General features: G+C 55.0%; 1 protein-coding gene across 1 annotated transcript; it reads left to right on the top strand.

Annotated features, from left to right (window-relative positions):
* Window positions 1-1,260: 1,260 nt before the first annotated feature.
* Window positions 1,261-19,195, top strand: PDIA4 (protein disulfide isomerase family A member 4). The gene is made up of 10 exons (XM_040260305.1): window positions 1,261-1,586; window positions 6,850-7,024; window positions 8,228-8,433; window positions 10,431-10,569; window positions 11,003-11,208; window positions 11,316-11,474; window positions 14,123-14,274; window positions 16,587-16,740; window positions 16,926-17,159; window positions 17,946-19,195. The coding sequence occupies exons 1-10, from the start codon at window positions 1,499-1,501 to the stop codon at window positions 18,359-18,361; spliced, it is 1,929 nt and encodes a 642-aa protein (XP_040116239.1). The 5' UTR covers window positions 1,261-1,498; the 3' UTR covers window positions 18,362-19,195.
* Window positions 19,196-20,506: the final 1,311 nt, after the last annotated feature.

Below are 20,506 nucleotides of genomic sequence, written 5' to 3'. Positions count from 1 at the left end.
TTGCATCAACAAAGGGTCTTAGTGAAATGGGTAGTATTTGTGCCACGTCTGGACAAATGGGATTCTAAATCATAAGGATTCAGAGGAAACTACCAAGAAAGATAAAAATTCTGGCTTGGGACACTATCTTTTTTGAAGAGTTTCTTAAAAGGATATTGAATTGTTTGACATTCTACATGCATAGCATTCTGACAAATCACTTAGTGCATACTCACCCTGTCCTTGAAATTAATTAAGTAATGTCTTCCTGCCTTACAAAAAGTGAGAGGGGTACTATCAGATTCAGTAGTTGGATAGAAATTCACTAAATTTAATAAAACTTTCTAACTGCTAAAGTCTGTTGAGTAGTTAGCTTTCTTTCTTCCTGACAATCTGTATACACAGAAAATTACTTCTAGACTCTCCAGTTTTGTTTTTTGACCTGTCTTCTGTAACTCTTTAGGTATATGAATTTCCAGGTGTTAAAGAAACCTCAAACCCCGAGACACATCACGGCTTACATACAAAAGTCATTATCTTAACCTAGTTTGTTTCCTCTTAAATTGTCAGGAGGGAAAACCTGAAGTCTATAGTTAGAATTCTATAAACCGCTATACTGCCTATCCGATATGTCACTTTTGCAGAAAATCAGGAGAGAAATTGATAACATGAAACAAAGTTTAGACACGCACCTGATGGCCTTTTCCTAGATAAAACCCTAGAAAGAAGGCTTCTCCCAAATCCTAGTTCTGGATTCACTTTTACTGCAAGCTACTCCGTCCTCAAAGCCAATCTGTGTTTTCATCCAGGAAGGAAACGCAAACTCTCAGTCGCTCAAGCAGAAATCAAAAAGATCACGAGCAGGGAGCCGAGTGGGGAGTCCCGTTCTCTCTCCCACCAGCTGACTAGTTCAGGCCCCTCCTCAGCTTAGCCCTTGAGCCTCGCGGGGTCCTCTAGGTAAGCTCAGATGTCCCCTCTGCCCCTAGCTGCGCTAAGGACACGTGTTCTTCCGGCCCAGTTACGCCGCCTGGAGCCCCGCCCACCTAGCGCTTCCCAGGCTCCGCCCGCCTCGTCGCCAGCCAATCGCTGCCCGAGGCGTAGCCAGGCCCCGCCTCTAGGGTCCCAGCCCGCCGCCTTTGTTCTCCCCAGCTCCCTCTCTCAGCCTGTGCGCTCCCGGTAAACCGAGTGGCAGCCGCTGATTGGAGGCCGAGGAGCAGCCAATCAGAAGGGGGCACCTCACGTTAGGGCTCTGAGCTTTAAACTCGCGAGCCGCTGGGTGCGCGGAGGAGGCCGGGGAGGAGGGTCCACGCAGAGGGTGGTGCCGCGGGGCTCGCGGCCCGCGCCCCAGATCGGGCTGGGATTGGCCGGCCCACGTCTTTCCCCGCCCCCCAGTTAATTGCCAGGGAGGTCTTCGGGGGGCGGTTTTTTCCCTCTCGCTTGGCTCCGCGAGACCCGAGCCCGAGGTTCGGGAGCGACCAGTGGCCGCCGGTGCAAGGAGGCCACGCTCAGCACCACCGCGATGAGACCCCGGAAAGCCTGGATGCTCGTCCTGCTCCTGGCCCTGACGCAGCTGCTGGCCGTGGCAAGCGCCGGGGGCCCGGACGAAGGTGAGCGGCGGCGGCGGCGTCTGGCCGGGCCTGCGGGCCGCGCGCTCCGGGGTGGGGGCGCCGCGCGGACCAGCGACTTGCTGGAGTTGGAAGGTTGTAGCGGGGCGACAGGATCGCTTGGGAGACCCGGGAGAGGAGGGCGGCGAGGAGACCGGGGCTGCCACCGAGGCTTGGACGCGGAGAGGGTGTAAAGTGCTTTCTTTGCACACTGGCTTCTTCGCCCTGATTCTGCTCCGATTTTCCTCGAGTCCAGGCTGACTGCCCACTCCTGGGAAGGGGAGCTTGGGAACTGGTTAAGCATTTGAAGCTCACATGCCCAAGGAGTGGGAAGGGAGAGAGGCCGCAGGTTTCAAAACAGGGCGAGGGTGTGACATCCCGAATGGGAGCCCTGGGGACAGCCGCGGGCAGCAAGCGTTTTACGCCTGAAAAATGTGGTCTGTAGGTTTGGATAGAAGTAATTCGAAGGTTCTGGTTTCAGGGGGAAAGGGATGGCTTGGTTTGCGTCTTTTGGAAACCGGAGGTAGCGTTCCTTCGGCAAGCATGTATTCGGCACCGACTGTATGTGCTAGTCACTGCGCCGGGTCCGGGAGTTAGGGCTCAGTGTGGCCTCTGCCCATAAAGCGCCGGCTCTGGGAGGAACATTCGCTACTACCAGCCATGGGTCCTGCATTTTTCTTTGGAACCGGCTAGCTAAAAATAAGTGGTGTGTGAGCACTTTGAGAATTAGAAAACTTAAGAAAAGACTTATATTGCTAGAGAACAGGACTACACATTACTGGCCTTAACTCCTTCCTCTGGCCTTTCTCTGGATAACTAGTTTTTTTCCTCTTGAGTTTGTTCCAATATAAATAACCCCTCTGTTCTGATAGTGTGTAAGGGAAGTGCGAACTTTATACTCTTTCAGATTGAGTAACTTGTAGGCAAGTTTTATTCAAGAGTCTTTACCCACATAGAGAAGGAAGTTGAAAACCAACTCTTGGTGAAAAGAACACCTGCCCACAGGAACCAGAGAGCAGTGTGACCTACAAGTGTGTCTTGGGACCTTTATCCAAATCGCCCGGTGCTTATTTAAATACGGAGTCCCAAAATATACCCAACCGGAAGAACGCAAGGGCCGGCCCTCAGGTCAGCATTTTAAACACATTTCATTGATTCGTGGCCAAAGTAACCTTTGGGGAGGCACGTTAATGTTTGAGGACCAGTGGAGGTGGATGGTAGTTTTGGAACATAGCAGAGTAGCCTTGTCTTGGTTCTGATCAGATGATTCTGTCTTGCGGGGAGCTTCAAGGGGCCTGGAAGAGTGGCAGACGTGGATGGACACCATAGGTATTAGGATGAGTGAGTCATTTGCCACAGGCCACTAATGCACTGGAGACCCTGGGAGGCAGCTGCCTCTAGGGTGAGCCTGTGGATCGTTTTGGTCAGTTGGTTGGAGTGGGGCTTCTAGTGGTTACCTTGACTCTTTCCCATCCCTCGCCCTTCACATTTAGCTTCTGGATTTTATTTTGGGATCATACTTCCCTTTACCCCAGATGGTCCCAGTCTTGAGGGGTTCCCCCTGTTTTTGCTTCCTGTGCATTTTATTTATTTTTGCTGCACTGCACCCTTTGCAGGATCTTAGTTCTCCAGCCAGGAATCCAGCCAGTGCCCCTTGCAGTGGAAGCTTGGAGTCCTACCAACTGGACCACCAGGGAATTCCCCGCCTCTTGTGCATGTCAGAGTCAAACAGCACAGTGGTGTCTGGGCCCGTCAGTGCCCCCAAGAACGGTTACTAAGTAGAACTTAAGCCCTGATGGGTGAGCCTCCGGTTGTCAGGCCTCTCACTTGTTCTCACATCTTGCCAACCAGAAGAATATAAAGGAGATATTTTGATGTGGGTCGTTGCCTACTTTTCACTTCTGGGAAGTAATTATCAAAGGAGGTTAAAAAAATTAGGGCATTCTGGGAAGAAAGTCTGATGGGCCAGCAAGCATGGCAGCTGAGTGGTCAGGACCCTCCCCTCAGTAGCCTTGTGCTCCTGGGCAGGTGACTGAAGTTCTGTTTCTTCGTTGGTGAAGGGCATGTGGTATGTTTCCCCGGGGGGACTCAGAGAGTTGCGTAAGAGCTCAACACAGTGCGTGGCCCATGAAACACGATCAGTTAGATGATGTTATTCCTGAGTCTGTTGTTATGCCGACTGAGGATGCAGGTGAGGAGATGCTGGAAGGAGTGGCATGTGTCCAGGCTGGGTGGGATCCGGTGTTGTCAGGTGCCCTGCTGGGCGTGGACTGGGGTTGCAGCGATCTGGTTAGGAGGGGCCCGCATTTCAGGAGTGGCCTTGGCGGATGGGCCCAGCAGCATGCAGAAATGATGCCAGAGGCCTTTTGAAGAGGGGCGCTCGGAAGAGGATGGCACCCTTCCAGCCTCTTCTGTCCTAGAGTGTCCAGCTTTAAAAGTGGAGCCCTGTAAGAGGTGGTTTCCCCATTAAACTGTGAGATTTCTTCCTTGTGAGAGGAGGGGGGGGGTGGGGGGGTTTAGTCTGGGGAAATACGGAGCCAGCAACCTCTCCAGATGCAGAGGAGTCAATCCTGGGAGTTTTCGGCAATTTGGGGAGCAGTGGAAGGTGGGGGCCGTGCCTTAATGTGCTTGAGGATCCTTCATTACGTAGGGAACATTCTGTCATTTTGTTTGTCCTTAAAAATGCAGAATGAAAATTCATTCTTAAAAAAGTTTCGATAAAGGAGTTCCCTATTAGGAGCTCTGTTACAGCATAACTCATGGTCCCCATTTAATCGTGAGCGCCCCATCGCTGTAGTGCTTGCAGACCTCTGCGGGCTGGGGCTGGGTCGGAAACCTCTTTGCTTTTCCTTTTTGTAAAATTTGCCTTATCTCTGTGCACTGAACTGGCAGCTGAGTCCCTCTTCCTCCTCAAGCTGTTTCCTCACTTGAAGAGAGGATTAAGTTCTGAGCTTTCTTTCCAGCCTTCCTCCAGTCTTTCCATCTGCCTGCAAAGAAGCTTGATTCTCAGGCTGAGCTGAGCACCGTGGCAGCTGTGCTGCCCTAGGGCCTGCCTCACTGCCCGCAGCAGCTCCCAGGTCTGGGGCAAGGTGTGTATTGCCTCCTGGGCCCTGGCCGGAGCAGAGAACCTTGCACAGCACCCCCGCATTGAGCCCCTGGGTTTGCGGTCCCCATGCAGGTCATTTCAGGTGGGACTTTCAAGTGAGGGGCCATCAGCCCAGCCTTTTGGAAAGCCACTATTAGGATTCCACAGGCCAACAGAGGTCAGCTGGTACTTGCCCTGCCCAGTTGCTGTGGGCAGTGTTCCTAGAAGTACCAGGAGCCCAGGGCCAGCTGGTGTAAACCTGAAAGTTCTCAAGAGCATCAGGTCCTTAGATCTCCCTGAGACTTCACTGGAGGTCCAGTTGTTAAGACTCTGAGCTTCTGATGCAGAGGCTGCAGGTTCTATCCCTGGCGGGGGAACTAAGATCCCAAATGCTCACCACGTGGCCAAAATATATATGTAAATAAATTTAAAGGAAAAAAGGAAAGAAATGAGCTTAGGCCACCAGCCTGGGAGGTGGGGATGGGGTTGAGCCCGGTCGTCTTCCTCTGGGTCCTGCCCCTTCCGCATCCAGGGAGCCTGGTTCTCATTGCTCTCCCCAAGCCTCCCGCTGACAGCGCTGGGGGTCTGGGGCTTCTGTAGGCCTGTCCAGCCTGCAGGGCCCCCGCTGTGGAGGAGGGAGGTGGCGAGGTGGCTGGAGAAGTGGGCATGCTGACAGGCTCAGGGAGGGTGGGAAGAAAACTGGGGAAGCAGCCTGGCCCAGGATACACAGGTGCCTTCTTAAGTTGGTGGCATTTCTGTTTGGATTTTAGAGCTGTTTTCTCCAGCCCCCACAGTGGAGGACAGGGGCTTGTGAAAGGAAAAAGCTGTGGGTGTTCGAAGGGACAAGTGTGGAGGGAAGTGGGGCTCAAGGGGGCGGAGTGGGTTTTCAGCTTGTTTTGGTAATAAGTGTACAGGTCGGTAGACCTTGATGATAACAAGCAAAGCTGCCACCCTGCCCAGAGAAGCCCCTGGTGTGTCTGAGCAGCTGCAGAGGCAGCAGTGGGTCTGGTTTGGGGGAGTGGGGTGGGTGCTGAAATAGGGCAAGTCCCAGGGGGCTCCCGGGTCCCCAGGCGGGTTCTCAAGCTCTAATGTCAGCCCCGCTGTCAGTGTTGGTTTCTCTCCCGGGAAGCATCTCCAAAAAGAAATAATGGGCCCCTTGAAACGTTCTGCCTTTGGAGTTGATGAAATCATGCTGCCTGCATTTCTGTTTGCTGACGTGGAATCAGCTGGGAACCTGGGTAACGAGAGCTGCCGTTCAGGATTCCGTACCTGTAGTTCAGCAGCAAATCCAGTCGAGCCTTGATGGTGATAAGATGTGCTTATATTCTTGTGTTCTGGGAAAGAGAACTTTGCTTCCAGGCGTCCCACAAAAGTATGAACAGGAAACAGCCTGAGAACAGTGCGGTTTTCAGCTTTTCATTATGAACGATGGACTGCTAATCCATCTCGGATTAGGAGATAGCATGAAAAATATCCCATGGGTGTTCTAGTCAACCTCAGGGGAAGGTTGATGTGTGGAGGAAGGATTTGGGGAATCATGTTGTACTTAAAAAGTCAGCCCGAGTAACCTCCAGGGGGAAAAAGTTGAGAACCAAGATTTGTTTCCTGTTTGTACTGATTTGCGGGGCTAGGCAGTCATCCGCGGGGGCGAGGATGGGAGCTTGGAGGCAAGTCCTTCCTTCCTGTGGAAAGCAGAGAGGGTGAGGAAGGGGAACATGTCTGCGGAAGTTAGCCTGGACCTTGAGCATGGACGTGGGGGGACCCACAAAGAGGGGAGCCCTAACACACAGCTTGGATGTGGGCGAGGGGCCTTGTTGCAGGGCGGATCAGACCTGTGTGCCGGGAAGGAGGGTTCCCTGTGCTGGGCCGAGGGGCTCCATCTGGGAGGGGGCCGGTCCCACCCCCGCCAAGTCCTGCTGCAGTGTTGAGACTAAATTCTAGACCTGTAGTTAGTTTTCACCATCTTTCAGCCATCACCTCCGTTTAAGTGAAATCTGAAGTGCCCACCCCACATGCGGATGTCTGGGCTCCAGGAGGCCCGCGGTCACCGCCTCTCCTCATGGTGGTGACCCTCAGGGACCGCTCAGGACGCGTGACCATTTGGAGGGTGTGGGGTCCTGGGAAGACTTTTAAGGAGGAAGGTCATCAGTTTTCTAACCTGCCTGGGCGTTTTCTGCACAGATTCTTCTGACAAAGAGGATGCCGTCGAGGAGGACGAGGAAGAGGACGAGGACGAGGACGACGACGACGACCTGGAAGTTAAGGAGGAAAACGGCGTCTTGATCCTAAACGATGCGAACTTTGATAACTTTGTGGCCGACAAAGACACGGTGTTGCTGGAGTTCTACGCTCCGTGGTGAGGACCCGCGCCCCGCCTCGGTGCAGGTCCAGTCGGTGAAAAATGAGAACCCGTCCTCTGCTAGTTACAGCTGCGGGTGGCTCACGAGCTGTGATGACACAGACCTGCGGGGGTGACAGATGCGTCCCCCCCAGCTGCATGCAGACTGGACCCTGTGCGGACCAGCCCCCGCTTTCCCGTCGTCCACCCTCATGGGGCAGCTCGTGGTGGCTCGTGGGCTCCTTCTCCCACCTCTCTTCTGCTGTTTTTCCACCTCATAATCCTGTCTTCGCTTTCTCCTGCCCTCCTCAGTCCATCTGGGAGAAAAAAAGAGTCAAGATATACATAATGTTGTCTGATCAACATAGTATGAGATGCTTCATATAAAGTATCTAGCAGTCCTTACGGCAAACCTGTGAGGTTACATCATTCCTGGTTTATAGATCAGCTGTTCTCAAGCATTTTGGTCTCAGGACACCTTAACCCCTTAAATATTGAGGACCTCAGCTAGCTTGTTCGAAGAAGGCAATGGCACCCCACTCTAGTACTCTTGCCTGGAAAATCTTATGGATGGAGGAGCCTGGTAGGCTGCAGTCCATGGGGTTGCTAAGAGTCGGACACGAGTAAGCGACTTCACTTTCATCTTTCACTTTCATGCACTGGACAAGGAAATGGCAACCCACTCCAGTGTTCTTGCCTGGAGAATCCCAGGGACGGGGGAGCCTGGTGGGCTGCCGTCTGTGGGGTCACACAGAGTCGGATATGACTGAAGTGACTTAGCAGCAGCAGTAGCAGCTAGCTTGTTATGTGGGTCACATTTATCAGTAGTTACCACATTGGAAATTAAAACCAAAAAATGGAAAAAATTCATTTCTAAATGGCAGTAACACCTTTATCATCAGTATCAGAATGCTGATATCACTGTTGGTCCCGTAGCCTCTGGAAAACCCGGCCATCCACATCTGAGACGAGTGGAAAAGATGGCATTTTTCAGGGAGAGTTTTCTCTTCACATGGGGGTGTGGAGCTCTTTAAAGTACCTGCCCTCGGTGGAGCTGGGATTCACCCTGGGATTGTTTGACTTCGGGCCATCTCCGCCTCCCCCGTTTCGCGTTTCTTGCTAACCACAAACATTTCTGGTTCCAGTGCCCAGTTTTTGTGCATCCAGCTGGATTTAAGCCTCCAGTTAACCTGCTTCTCCGTCCTGAAATCTCATTCTCAGGTGCGGGCACTGCAAAAAGTTTGCTCCAGAATATGAAAAAATCGCCACCACCTTGAAGGAGAATGACCCTCCCATCCCTGTGGCCAAGATTGATGCGATCTCAGAGTCGGCGCTGGCCAGCAGGTTTGATGTGAGTGGCTACCCCACCATCAAGATCCTGAAGAAGGGGCAGGCAGTTGACTACGAGGGCTCCAGGACCCAGGAAGGTGAGGGCCCTGAGCCACCAGAAGAAGTGGGGGCTGCGGCTCCCTTCCCCAGGAAGGGAGAGGCTGAGGGGAGAGCAACTTGGATAACAGAGAGGAAGTCCAGCCCAGTGCATTGGCAGCAATACCTGCTGGAATGTCCGCGGTGACTCTGATCAGAATAAGAGGGACAAGAAGAGGGTACACTTCACAGCTGTGAAATTCAAGATCTGGAGCCGCTGTGTTAAAGGCCATGGGTCTCGCTAGTGTCGTGGACCAGGGTCCAGCTGACACCCAGGGCGTGGGCTGGGGGACGCGCTGAGACAGACTGCCAATCCTCGCCCAGAGCTTCTGACTCAATGAGCGTCAGGTCTGTCTCAACAGTCTCTGTTTCTTGTGAGCCCCTGGGCTGGCCAAGCCCACGGGTCCAGAGCTCACAGAACCACTGGTGTTTGTAAAACCAGGTGCGTGGAGACAGGTGGCATTTCTAAAACCAGGCCTGTTGAAGCTCTACCTGGCTCGAATCAGGCACTACATTGATTTCATTAAATGAATGGACAGATAACACCGTGGTAGCCTTCAGCATTTTGAAGGCTTAAAAAAATAGAGTGCTTTCTGCTGCATTTTCCACTCCCAGTGTGGCACAGTGGGCATTGCACCAAGTAGGTTTGGGGTCTTTCTTGCCATTGCACAGCCCTGTGTCCCCAACAAGGCCCCCCCTGGCTGGGCCTTGGGCTCCTCATCCAAGCATGAGTCACATGGACTTGATCTCAAGGTTCCCTTCCAGCTTTCAAGAGTCTCACCAGTGCAGGCATGTGTGTGTGTTTGGGGGTTGGTCTGCCCTCGACACCTCACAGCTAGGAACGTGGCCCAGTTTGGCATCTTGAGGGCCATGTTTGCCGCAGCGGGCTCTCTGGGTGTCAGACCTCCCTTGTGTCTTCAGAAGGGGGCCTCCCCCGAGTTGAGGCCCCCCTCTCCCGGGCCTCGGTCTGCCTGCACCAGGAGGCACTGCTGTTTGCGCTCCAGTCTGAAAGCTGGTGCTTTGCCGCAGTGCTTCTCGGACCCGGCTCCTTGGCAGATTCTAGGGCCACAAAAGGAGAGAAACAGTGGGCAGCCGCTGCTCCTGAGAACCGCTTGGGAAGTGCTTGGTGAGCATATATTTAGTGTCCACTGCCCGGCGTCTCTGGGCACCTAGGCCACAAGTGGGCCTTTTTACAACCACTTTGCAGGTGATACTGGTGCAGCCTGGGCAGCGTTGGAGCTGCTGCTCCCCCCATTTTTCTCAACTTCAGTTAAATTTTGTGCTCTTTGTAACGTGCCAGTGCTCCGTGTGCGTGTCTAAACACAGATGTACGCCTTAAGAGGAATGCTCCCAAAACTATTACTAGGCATATGTTGTTGAACACTGGGAGGTGACCTCTCGGGGTATGCTTAACAGTCTCATTCATCAGGCTGGGCTAGACTGCCATGAGCAGTGTGTGTGGATGTGTGATGGGTGATTGTTGGAAACCTTGGACCTTCGGGGTCTTCACTGTGGCCCCCAAACTGCAGAGGGGCCCTGGCTGTAGGTGGGCTTTGTTGTTCAGTAGCTCAGTCGTGTCCGACTCTTTGCATCCCCATGGACTGTAGCACGCCAGGCTTCCCTGTCCTTCACCATCTCCTGGAGCTTACTCAAACTTAGGTCCATTCAGTCAGTGATGCCATTCAGCCATCTCATCCTCTGTTGTCCCCTTCTCCTCCTGCCTTCAATCCTTCCAAGCATCAGGGTCTTTCCCAATGAGTCAACTCTTCACATGAGGTGGCCAAAGTATTGGAGCTTCAGTATCAGTCCTTCCAGTGACTTTTCAGGGTTGATTTCCTTTAGGATTGACTGGTTTGATCTCCTTGCAGGAGATGGGCTTGGGTTTCAGGAAATCAAGCGTGCCCTGTTCTGTGGCCCTATGTTCTCTCTTCCCCACCCTCCCCACCTGCCCCTGGAGCCAGGGGCCTTCACGTGCTCAGTCTTGTGGGGTTTCTTCCAGAAATTGTGGCCAAGGTCAAAGAGGTCTCCCAACCCAACTGGACGCCTCCACCAGAAGTCACACTTGTGCTGACCAAGGACAACTTCGATGAAGTGGTGAATGATGCCGACATCATGCTGGTAGAGTTTTATGCTCCCTGGTAAGATGGTGTCGGTCTCCCGTGACCAGATACTGGTTAGGCCCATCCTGTACCTGCTGCAGCTCGGAGCAGGGGTGGCAGGAGACAGACCTCTGCATGTGAGACAGAGCCAGCCGAGGAGCTGGCAGGTGCCAAGTGCCCACCATGCACCAGGTGAAGTGGGCGTGGCTGGTAGGGGTGGTTTTAGAGTCTTTGCTGGGGGATAGGATAGGTTGAAACTTCCCCCTCCAGCTGTCCAACCAACAGAACTACCGTGGCCTCTCCCATCTCTTAGCCCATGTCAGGCTTCCACACCGTCTGCCTGGGGGCTTCTCTGGCTTGGCAGATCTCTTCAAATCACCCAGGAACTCAGGCTGGGTGTCTGCGCATCCCATAGCTAGGAGGCTGCGTCCACTCTGGAACAGGCTCCTGACAGAGCTGCTCACTCTTGCAGGTGTGGACACTGCAAGAAGCTGGCCCCTGAGTACGAAAGGGCCGCCAAGGAGCTGAGTAAGAGCTCTCCACCAATCCCTCTGGCGAAGGTTGACGCCACAACGGAGACAGACCTTGCCAAGAGGTTCAACGTCTCCGGCTACCCCACCTTGAAGATCTTCCGCAAGGGGAAGGCTTTCGATTACAACGGCCCACGGGAAAAATATGGTAGGGCCACCACTGCCTCTGGGCCCGGTGGGGGGAGCTCCCAGTGCCTTCAGGGGCCCCGGAGCCCCGAGCCCCCAGCCCCGCTCAGGCATGTGCTCTGCTTCCAGGGATCGTCGACTACATGATGGAGCAGTCTGGGCCGCCCTCCAAGCCGATCTTGGCCCTCAAGGAGGTCCAGGAGTTCCTGAAGGACGGGGACGACGTCATCATCATCGGGGTCTTTAAGTCGGAGAGTGACCCTGCCTACCAGCTGTACCAGGATGCAGGTGAGGAGGGGTCTCAGGCCAGTGCGCCCACGTCCAGGCCTTCTGGGGCCGCTGCTGTTGTATAAGACCCCTGGGCGTTGATTTAGGCCTGAGGAAGGATCGAGATTGCATGTGTGGGAACTGGCTTTCCTCTCTGAGGTCGGGGATTGGTTCTTCGTTGCCTTAACTGCACGGGAGTGATGCAGTCTCTCAGGAAGCAGACAAGAGGGCTGTGCTCTATCCTTCTTGGGTCTGAGAGGAGGGCAGGGGCCCAGTCAAGTTCATCCAAAGTGATTACCTCCCTCCCTCCTCTGCCCGGGCCCCTTCCCAGAGCTAGCCCTGCTGCCGGGGGAGGGTCCTGACCAGAAAGGGAGGGTTTCTGCGTCAGACCTGGGTTGGAGTCCCGGTTCTGTTGGTGGTTAACCGCCCCGAGTGGGCAGTCAGTGACTCGGTCCACCTGGCGATCTCATAGCCAACAGGGAGTCCTGTCTTTTGGGAAGGTTGGTACATTAGTGGAGATAAAGTGGCGGAAGTGCTCAGCCAAGTGCCCAGTGATGCCAAGTGCCCAGTGAGGCTGGTCTGGGAGGCGAAGTTAACCATCAACACGTCTCAGCAGTGTCCCATGGGGGCTGGGTCCTCGCCGCCCTGGATGGCCCCTGGGTGATGGACCAAAGGCGGCCTCTGGGGGACAGTCAGGCTCCTCCTGGTCTTCCCCAGCAGCTCCTGAGTCCCCTGGACCCCTCACCCCATCATACACGCCACAGCGGCGTGGTTTTCTACTTGGAAGTCATAATCATGGTCTGTTAAATGCCCTGCTTGCCACTCAGTGTTAGTGTGTGTGCCGCACGGTCTTCGCTGCGCATGTGGCAGTTGCAGAGTGACGTAAAAGTTACAGTGGCGCTGGAGTCCGTTCGTGCTCCCCCAGTCTTCACTGATTCAGGAACCGTGTCATCCAGCTGTGCTAAAAACTCGCAGAGGGGGTCTCCTCGTCCACCCAGGGCCACAGGCAGCCACGGAGCCCCCAGCCCTCACATCTGGGTGCCTGTAGATGCCCAGGGATCTTGTCAAAACCCAGGTGCTGGTGCTCAGGGCTGGGGGCCTGAGGGGGGCCCCGGTGCTGCCTGTCCAGCCGCTGCACGTCCAGTCTGACGCCTGTGGCCCCTCGTGGCCAGGCGGGTTAGGCTCAGGCAAGGGTGACAGTCACAGGGCCTGGTGCGTGGACTTCGGGGAAGGAACTAGAGACAGCCCCAGGGACGCAGGGCTGATGGGGCAGGAGCAGAGGGGGTCCTGGCAGGAGGATGGAGTCTGTGAGCGAGGGGGCCGGGCAGGAAGCTCTTGAGGTGATGCTGTCTCCTCCACGGCCACTTGATCACAGATACCCATGTGTCTGGCGGCTTAGAACAGGTGGGGACTGACCTGCAAGACTCCTCTGGGTAGCTGTTTCGTCTTAATGGTGGTCTGAGAGCTCCCTGACCTGTTTCTACAGAAAGGACTGGGGCTCAGGGTGGTGAGTAGCTGGCAGGCCTCAAGTCACAGCTAGTGGCTCGAAAATTGTGATTTGAGTCCAAATCTGTCTGTGAGCTTGTCCAGGCTGCTCCCTGCTTCCCCTGAGATGTGCCGTGCCCTCAGCTGCCTGTTCTGTAACCTAGTAACAGGCCTGCCCTCCTGGGACCGCAGACTCCGCTCGGTGGATCCGGAGGCCTTGGTGAGGACAGAGCAGGGGGCCTGAGGTGGTGCCCCTGCGGGGTCCAGGGCAGGGGTTGATAGGCTGGCCCATGGGCCGAACCTGGTCCTCACGTGGTTCTGTAAGTTCCCTGGGGACACAGCACGCTAGTCAGCACAGAGCTGAGTTGTCAAGACCGTGGGGTCCATGAAGCTGAAACAGTTCCTGTCCAGTCCTTAGGAAAGTTTGCCAGCCCCCATTCTAGAGTATCTCCACGGGGTTGCATTTGGGAGTTTCCCGAGACGTAAATAAAAATACGTAGGGCTTCCCAGGTGGCACAGTGGTAAAGAACGTGCCTGCCAATACAGGAGACTCAAGAGATGCAGGTTCAGTGCTTGAGTCAAGAAGATCTCCTGGAGGAGGAAGTGCCGCAAAAGTATTCTTGCCGCAAAAGTTCCAGGGACCGAGGAGGCTGACGGGCTACAGTCCATGGGGTCACAGATAGCCAGCCACAACTGAGTTCAGCACAACATATCCATAGAGCAGAAAAACTGCAGCTCGAACAGGCCACTTCAGAAGTGAGCCCCTGAGCAGACGGAGGGTTCTCGTGCCGGACACAGGAGGGTCAGGCTGGCGGTCTGGGTTAATGTGCTTCTCAGCATGGGAGACCACAGTCAATCCGAGAGATGAAGTTTTTGTGTGAAGGTTCCAGTCATTTATTTTTATTCATTTTTTTTTCTTCTTTTTTTCAGATTTTTTTTTCTTTTTCAGGTTTATTTTAAAAATAAATTCAGAGATGCATAGCTTTTAAGGTATTACATCTATACCAGGTTTTTAAATCCAAACTCCTTTAAATGTCTTAAGCTCTGGATATTATCCACACAGCGTTCATGGTTAATTACACCATTTTCTGGGCATTTGCTTTGGGTGATGTGGGTAGAGTTGAATCTAAATCATTTAAGCGATTTAATAAACTGTATTATTTATCATTCTGTCAATTCCTCAGCTAACGGCCTGAGAGAGGATTACAAATTCCACCACACTTTCAGCACTGAAATAGCAAAATTCTTGAAAGTCTCCCTGGGGAAGTTGGTTGTCATGCAGCCTGAGAAATTCCAGTCCAAATATGAGCCCAAGAGCCACGTGATGGACATCAAGGTGGGTGAGGGGTGCCAGCCACAGGGCGTCCGGCTGTCCTGAAGTTCTCTTGGTCAGGTCAGGGTTCACGGGGGACGGGGTCCTCACATGCCGGGTGGGTCGTGGGGCTGAGGCCCTGGCACAGCTCCACCTGCTTCTGCAGGAGGGTGGCCCCCTCTCCATACCTCGTGATGGGCCAGCTCCTGGCCAGGCTGTGCTGCTCCATCAGAGAGAAGCCTCACTCACCAGCAGGCGGCTTGTGTGCTGAGGGCTACGAAGCACTGACATGCCTCTCTGTTCACTGGGTGGAGCTGTGGGGTGTGACCTGTGGACCTGGCCTTTCCTTCCTCCTTGGGGCCCCCCACTCTCAGTCTTCCTAAAGAGGTGACGCACTCATTTCAAGAAGGGTGGATGAGCTTCCGTCCCACTTCATGTTCCAAGTGCTTCCCAGGGGCCCTGAGCTCCGTGGAACAGATACTGTCATTTGGATGAAACCTTACCCTGATAGCTCAGTTGGTAAAGGGTCCGCCTGCAGTGCAGGAGACCGCAGTTCGATTCCAGGGTCGAGAAGATCCGCTGGAGACCAGATAGGCTACTCACTCCAGTATTGTTGGGCTTCCCCTGTGGCTCCAGTGGTAAAGAATCTGCCAGCAATGCAGGAGACCTGGGTTCGGTCCCTGGGTTGGGAAGATCTCCTGGAGAAGGGAAAGGCTACCCACTCCAGTATTCTGGCCTGGAGAATTCCCAGAGTCCATGGGGTCGCAAGGACATGACCAAGCAACTTTGACTTTACATCTTGAATCCAGATGTTTTATTTGACAGAAAGAGACTGGGATGCAGAGAAGTGAACTAACACCTAGAGAGTCCCACAGCCGGTTAGGAGACTAAGGTGACAGGCAGGTGTGCTCCGTTCCCAACCAAGACATACGGGAGTGGTCTCATCACCCCCTGCCCCTCTGGCTTCTTTTCTGTTATCCAGAGATACTGACTCTGGGTCCACAGAGGAGCCTGATGAACTTGGGATCTGGGGGCCATGGGAACCAGACACAGTTCTGTGTGGTGTGCCCGCTTCCAGGGAAGGGGTCTCTCTGTAACTTTCAGTAGATTCTTGAAGGAGCCCTTGACCCTGAAAGGTTGAGATTCACAGTCTGTTAAACACATCACTGCTACTTTGCTCTTTTTGCTTCTGCCTGATCTTACATTCAACATTTTTTTATTAATGGATTGGTATCATTTATATACCAATTTTGTCCCCAGAATTATTTAAGGGCTGCTTTGTAAAAAATGAACATAACAGATAACATGCAATTTTAAAAAATGGATCTAGGCCTTAGGACAAAGGGAAGACAAGGGCAGGATGGATAAGATGAAGCCAGTTGTAAAGTCAGCACACACAAACTGGAGGTGAGGAGACAGTCTGCTGCAGACGTGAGTGAGGAGGGCTCAGGCATTGATTTCCCATTTGGGCCCTTGGGTGCTGAGTGCTCCACTGTGTAGCACATACATCCTGGGTGCCCCCGGAGTTCACCTTCTCCACAACAGGCGGTCCAGAGCCATCCTGATGAAAGAGGGCCCCGCTGCCCGCTGTGTCTCATCCTTGCTGCCTCCCTGACCGTCCATCCAGATGGGACTCAGGCTCTAGGGAAAAGAGGTGGTCATCCACCACTTCTGCCGGGCAGATGGCCTCACCCTGCTAGGCCTCAGGTTCTGCATCTGTGGTGCACGTGTCTGGCCCCACACTCTTCCCCAGACCCCCTGGGCTTTCTGTCGCCAGTGGTCAGGGGTGGGCTTTCTGCAGGCAGAGCCCAGAGCCCTAGTGGCCAGTTTGATCATCTCATCCTGTAGGACCCCCAACAGGCTACTGTGGGGATCAGGTGGAGGAACGTGAGACCTTGTGCCCAGTTCAGCTCGCCTTTGCGCCTTTGTCATTCGGGAGCCAGGCCTCCCTCCAGCAGATCCCAACTGACCTGGTCAGCCAGCCCTGACCCAGAGGGAAGGGCGCCCTGGCTGCCCGAGAGGCTCACTTGGGGTTCACTGGGGGAGCAGGGCCCCTGTGGTGTCCCTAGTGAAGTCGCTCAGTCATGTCTGCCTTTTGTGACCCCATAGTCTGTAGCCTGCCAGGCTCCTCTGTCCACGAGATTTTCTAGGCGAGAGTACTGGAGTGGGTTGCCATGCCCTCCTCCAGGGGATCTTCCCGGCCCAGGGATCGAACTCGGGTCTCCAGCGGTGCAGGCAGACGCTGTACCCTCTGAGCCACCAGGGAAGCCCCTAGGGGCAGACTTTTCCCCAGGCCGGTGGCAGACAACTGCGCCTCACCTGCCCCTCTCTCGCAGGACTCCACAGAGGCGGCGGCCATCGCAGAGCACGTGGTGAAGCACACGCTGCCCCTGGTCGGCCACCGCAAGGCTGCCGACACCACCCGCTATGCGCGGCGCCCCTTGGTGGTCGTCTACTACGGCGTGGACTTTAGCTTCGACTACCGCGCAGGTGAGCCCCGGGCTGGGGGGTGCGGGTAATGACGGCCTCGGGGGTCCTCCTCCGGGGGGAGTCGCCACCTCCTCCCCTCCCCCTTGAGCAGGGGGGCGGCTAGGAGTCCTGTCGGCCCTCCTTGAGCCGCGGGGACGATCGGGCCAGACCAGATGCCCGAGCCCAAGCCCTCGGTCCCCTCTCAGCCACTCAGTTCTGGCGGAACAAGGTCCTGGAGGTGGCCAAGGACTTCCCCGAGTACACCTTCGCCGTGGCCAATGAGGACGACTTCGCCACGGAGCTGAAGGACCTGGGGCTGAGCGAGAGCGGGGAGGAGGTGAATGCGGCCATCCTGGACGAGGGCGGCCGCAGGTTTGCCATGGAGCCTGATGACTTTGACGCCGACGCCCTGCGCGACTTCGTCACCGCCTTCAAGAAAGGTAGGCCTGCACCCCGCCACCCCCCACCCACCCACACCCGCACTCAGCTTCTGCAGCCCCTGCCAGCTTGCCTTTGGGACCGGGGCCTGTGCTTCCTCGGGGACCCAAGGGTGCGCAGCATGGGAAGGGGAGAATCCCTGTTCGTTTGCTCCCTTTTCTCTCTCTTTTTGTAATAGAAACAGGTGTCTTAGAATCTCAAAAAACCTTATTTTAAAAATTAAAGTGCAACAGGTAAGTTTCTTGTATGTGGGAAACTTGCTTTGGCCTCGAATGCAGCGTCTTTCTGATCTGATTGAGCACATGGCTCAGGGTCCCCATTGCCCCCACTCGGTGGGCAGACCTCTCTGCCCATCCTGTCTGCTCAGACCTCTCTGCCCATCCTGTCTGCTCAGACCTCTCTGCCCATCCTGTCTGCTCAGTCTATTGCACCCCTCCCCCCCCACCCCTGGAGGCGTCCAGCCTGCACACCGTCCTCTTAGTGACCCCTCTGTACTGGCAGCCTCTCTTGTGACCACCCCTCTGAAAGAGGATCATGTCTGCTAGGCCTCTGGTGCAACTGGTCATCTGCACCCCCTCTGGCCTTTGCAGGGACTGGAAAGTACAGGATTTGGGGGAATCAGGGACCCAGGGGCTGGGCTCTGGAGACAGGGCCCAGCCTGGCCGTGGCGATGTCTGTCTGCCCCAGCCTCCTGCACGTCGGGCCAGCCTCCCTGCCTGGTCCAGTCGCGGCCACCAGGGGCTGGCCTGTCGGCTCTCACACCCCCCCTTGCGTGCTTTCCCCGGCAGGAAAACTGAAGCCAGTCATCAAGTCCCAGCCTGTGCCCAAGAACAACAAGGGGCCGGTCAAGGTTGTGGTGGGGAAGACCTTTGACTCCATTGTGATGGACCCTAAGAAGGATGTCCTCATCGAGTTCTACGCGCCCTGGTGCGGGCACTGCAAGCAGCTGGAACCGGTGTACACCTCCCTGGGCAAGAAGTACAAGGGCCACAAGAACCTGGTCATCGCCAAGATGGACGCCACGGCCAACGACGTCACCAGCGACCGCTACAAAGTCGAGGGCTTCCCCACCATCTACTTCGCCCCCAGCGGGGACAAAAAGAACCCAATTAAATTTGAGGATGGAAACAGAGACCTGGAGCATTTGAGCAAGTTTATAGAAGAACATGCCACAAAACTGAGCAGAACCAAGGAAGAGCTTTGAAGGCCCTGGGGGTCTGCAGAGGGCGAGCGCGGGAGGGACCAGACCCAGCGAAGCTTCCAGCGGTCACTGGCGGGGCCCACGCCAGCTGCGAGCCTGGCAGGCTTGCTCACAGGCAGTATCTCAAAGTGTTGGTTAGTTTTGTGTTTTAATTTTTTTATATTCTGGTCTTTTGCCTTCGTGCTCTGAATACTGAATAGATATGAATGACTCAGTAGATTAGTCCAGAATTTTACAGAGGAGACATCTATTTTTATTGTTATTTGGGGTTTGATTTTTTTTTTAACTTTTCACCTTCTTTCTTCAAAGCAGGCAAGTTGAATCTCTTCTGTGTGCATTTTTTTCCTTTTTTAATTTAAAATTTAAGAAACCTTTGCCAAATTGTGTTGCCTTTTGCCTTTTATTTGATCGTCTTCTGAGGAATCGTTAGCTGAAGATGGGACTGTTGTTTTTTGTTTTTGTTTTTTTCCCGTCGGGGCACGCACAAAGTGAGAGTGGTCAACAGGCGCCCTGCCAAGGATGTGATTTCGGCCTAACTCTGAGCCGCCGCCTGACCCAGGAGAAGCAGCATCTCTGCAGGCCTGGACATCTCCGTGCCTTCTCCTCCCAGACCGAGGACCGTGGGCGGGAGCCTGTCGCAGGTGCCCCCAGGCCCTTGGAGCCAAGTTCCAAGGCTCAGCCTCAGAAAGGTCGCGCCGCTAAGGCCGGCAGCACCCCCCCTTCAGAACCACCGTGCCCGAGGCAAGATGAGCCAGGGCCCAAGTGGAGACTTCGGGATGGCAGGGAGGATAGGGTAGGTAGGCTGACATGGTGGAATAAAAAAATGATTGAAAATGAGCCTCCGTCACTGTCTTAGAGAACACGATCTTGTTCCAGAGTCTCGGTTCCGTGGACACGGAGAAACCCAGTCTGGGCCTGGAGGGGAGGCTGCCCACCTGCCCACCCTGCAGCGTGCTGGTGGCTTCACTCCAATCGTGAACATCTTGGGGTGGGGGTCCTGACCCGGGCGAGGCCATCGGTGGGCCCCGCTCCCGTGTGCGGCTGGGCAGTGGTGGAGGACAAGGCTCTGGGTGTGCCTGGGAGCCGGGCGGAGGGGACCCGCCAGGATGGGAAGCTGGACCGGCCCTCAGAGCTCTGCACGATTTGTGTGATGAGAGCCTCACTCGGGAGTTCATTCCCCGGGTGTGCTGTCTGCACTCACCTGCTTCTAATTTTGCTGAGAGGAGAACAGGTGAGCTGGGGGCTGCTCTGAGCAGAGGCCAGTGTGTTCGCTGTAGGAGCTGGGCTCAGCAGGGTGGGAGGCAGCCCTCACGGGAAGGGGCAACCCCGTTGAGCCTTCTCAGATGATCCACTTGCTCGTTGAGTCTGGCCAAGGTGTACTGGGGACTGGGTGGGTGGGGGTATCTGGTGAGTCCCCCAGGGTGACAGGTGGATGAGTAGGGCTCCTCCTGCCAACCCCACCCCACCCCATCCTCCACTTTGGGCCACAAGCTCGCACGAGGCAGTGTGGACATGGGGCTTGAACCTTGTCCTTCAGCCCAGAGGCACTCATGCAGCTCACCTAGGCCTCCGTGCTGGTCGGGGAGACCTCACACAACGCACGTGGGACTGCAGAGGAGGCCCGGGCGCTGGGAGGGGCGAGATGGCCTCTAAAGTGGAGTTTGAGCTGAGACCCGAGGATGTGTTGGCTGGAGCCCAGCAGAGGATGGGAGGGAGTCGGTTCAGCCTGTCCTGGGACTGGAAGCATTTGCTGGACGTATGTCAGAAACACATGGTCTCGGGCTGGGCCCCGGACCTGCCAAGTCGGAATCTGCCCTTTTAAGAGGAGCCCAGGAAACTTTCCGGAGAAGGCAATGGCACCCCACTCCAGCACTCTTGCCTGGAAAATCCCACGGACGGAGGAGCCTGGTAGGCTGCAGTCCATGGGGTCGCTAAGTCGGACACGACTGAGCAACTTCACTTTCACTTTTCACTTTCATGCATTGGAAATGGCAACTCACTCCAGTGTTCTTGCCTGGAGAATCCCAGGGATGGGGGAGCCTGGTGGGTTGCCGTCTATGGGGTCGCACAGAGTCGGACACGACTGAAGCAACTTAGCAGCAGCAGCAGCAGGAAACTTTTACACAATAAATGCAAAGGCCCTGAGGC

The sequence above is a fragment of the Oryx dammah genome, unplaced genomic scaffold (genome assembly GCF_014754425.2).
Source record: "Oryx dammah isolate SB20612 unplaced genomic scaffold, SCBI_Odam_1.1 HiC_scaffold_18, whole genome shotgun sequence".
In the NCBI taxonomy this organism is placed as follows: Eukaryota; Metazoa; Chordata; class Mammalia; order Artiodactyla; family Bovidae; genus Oryx; species Oryx dammah.
Note: the sequence above shows the minus strand (reverse complement) of the source record. Positions and strands in the feature narration are given on the sequence as shown.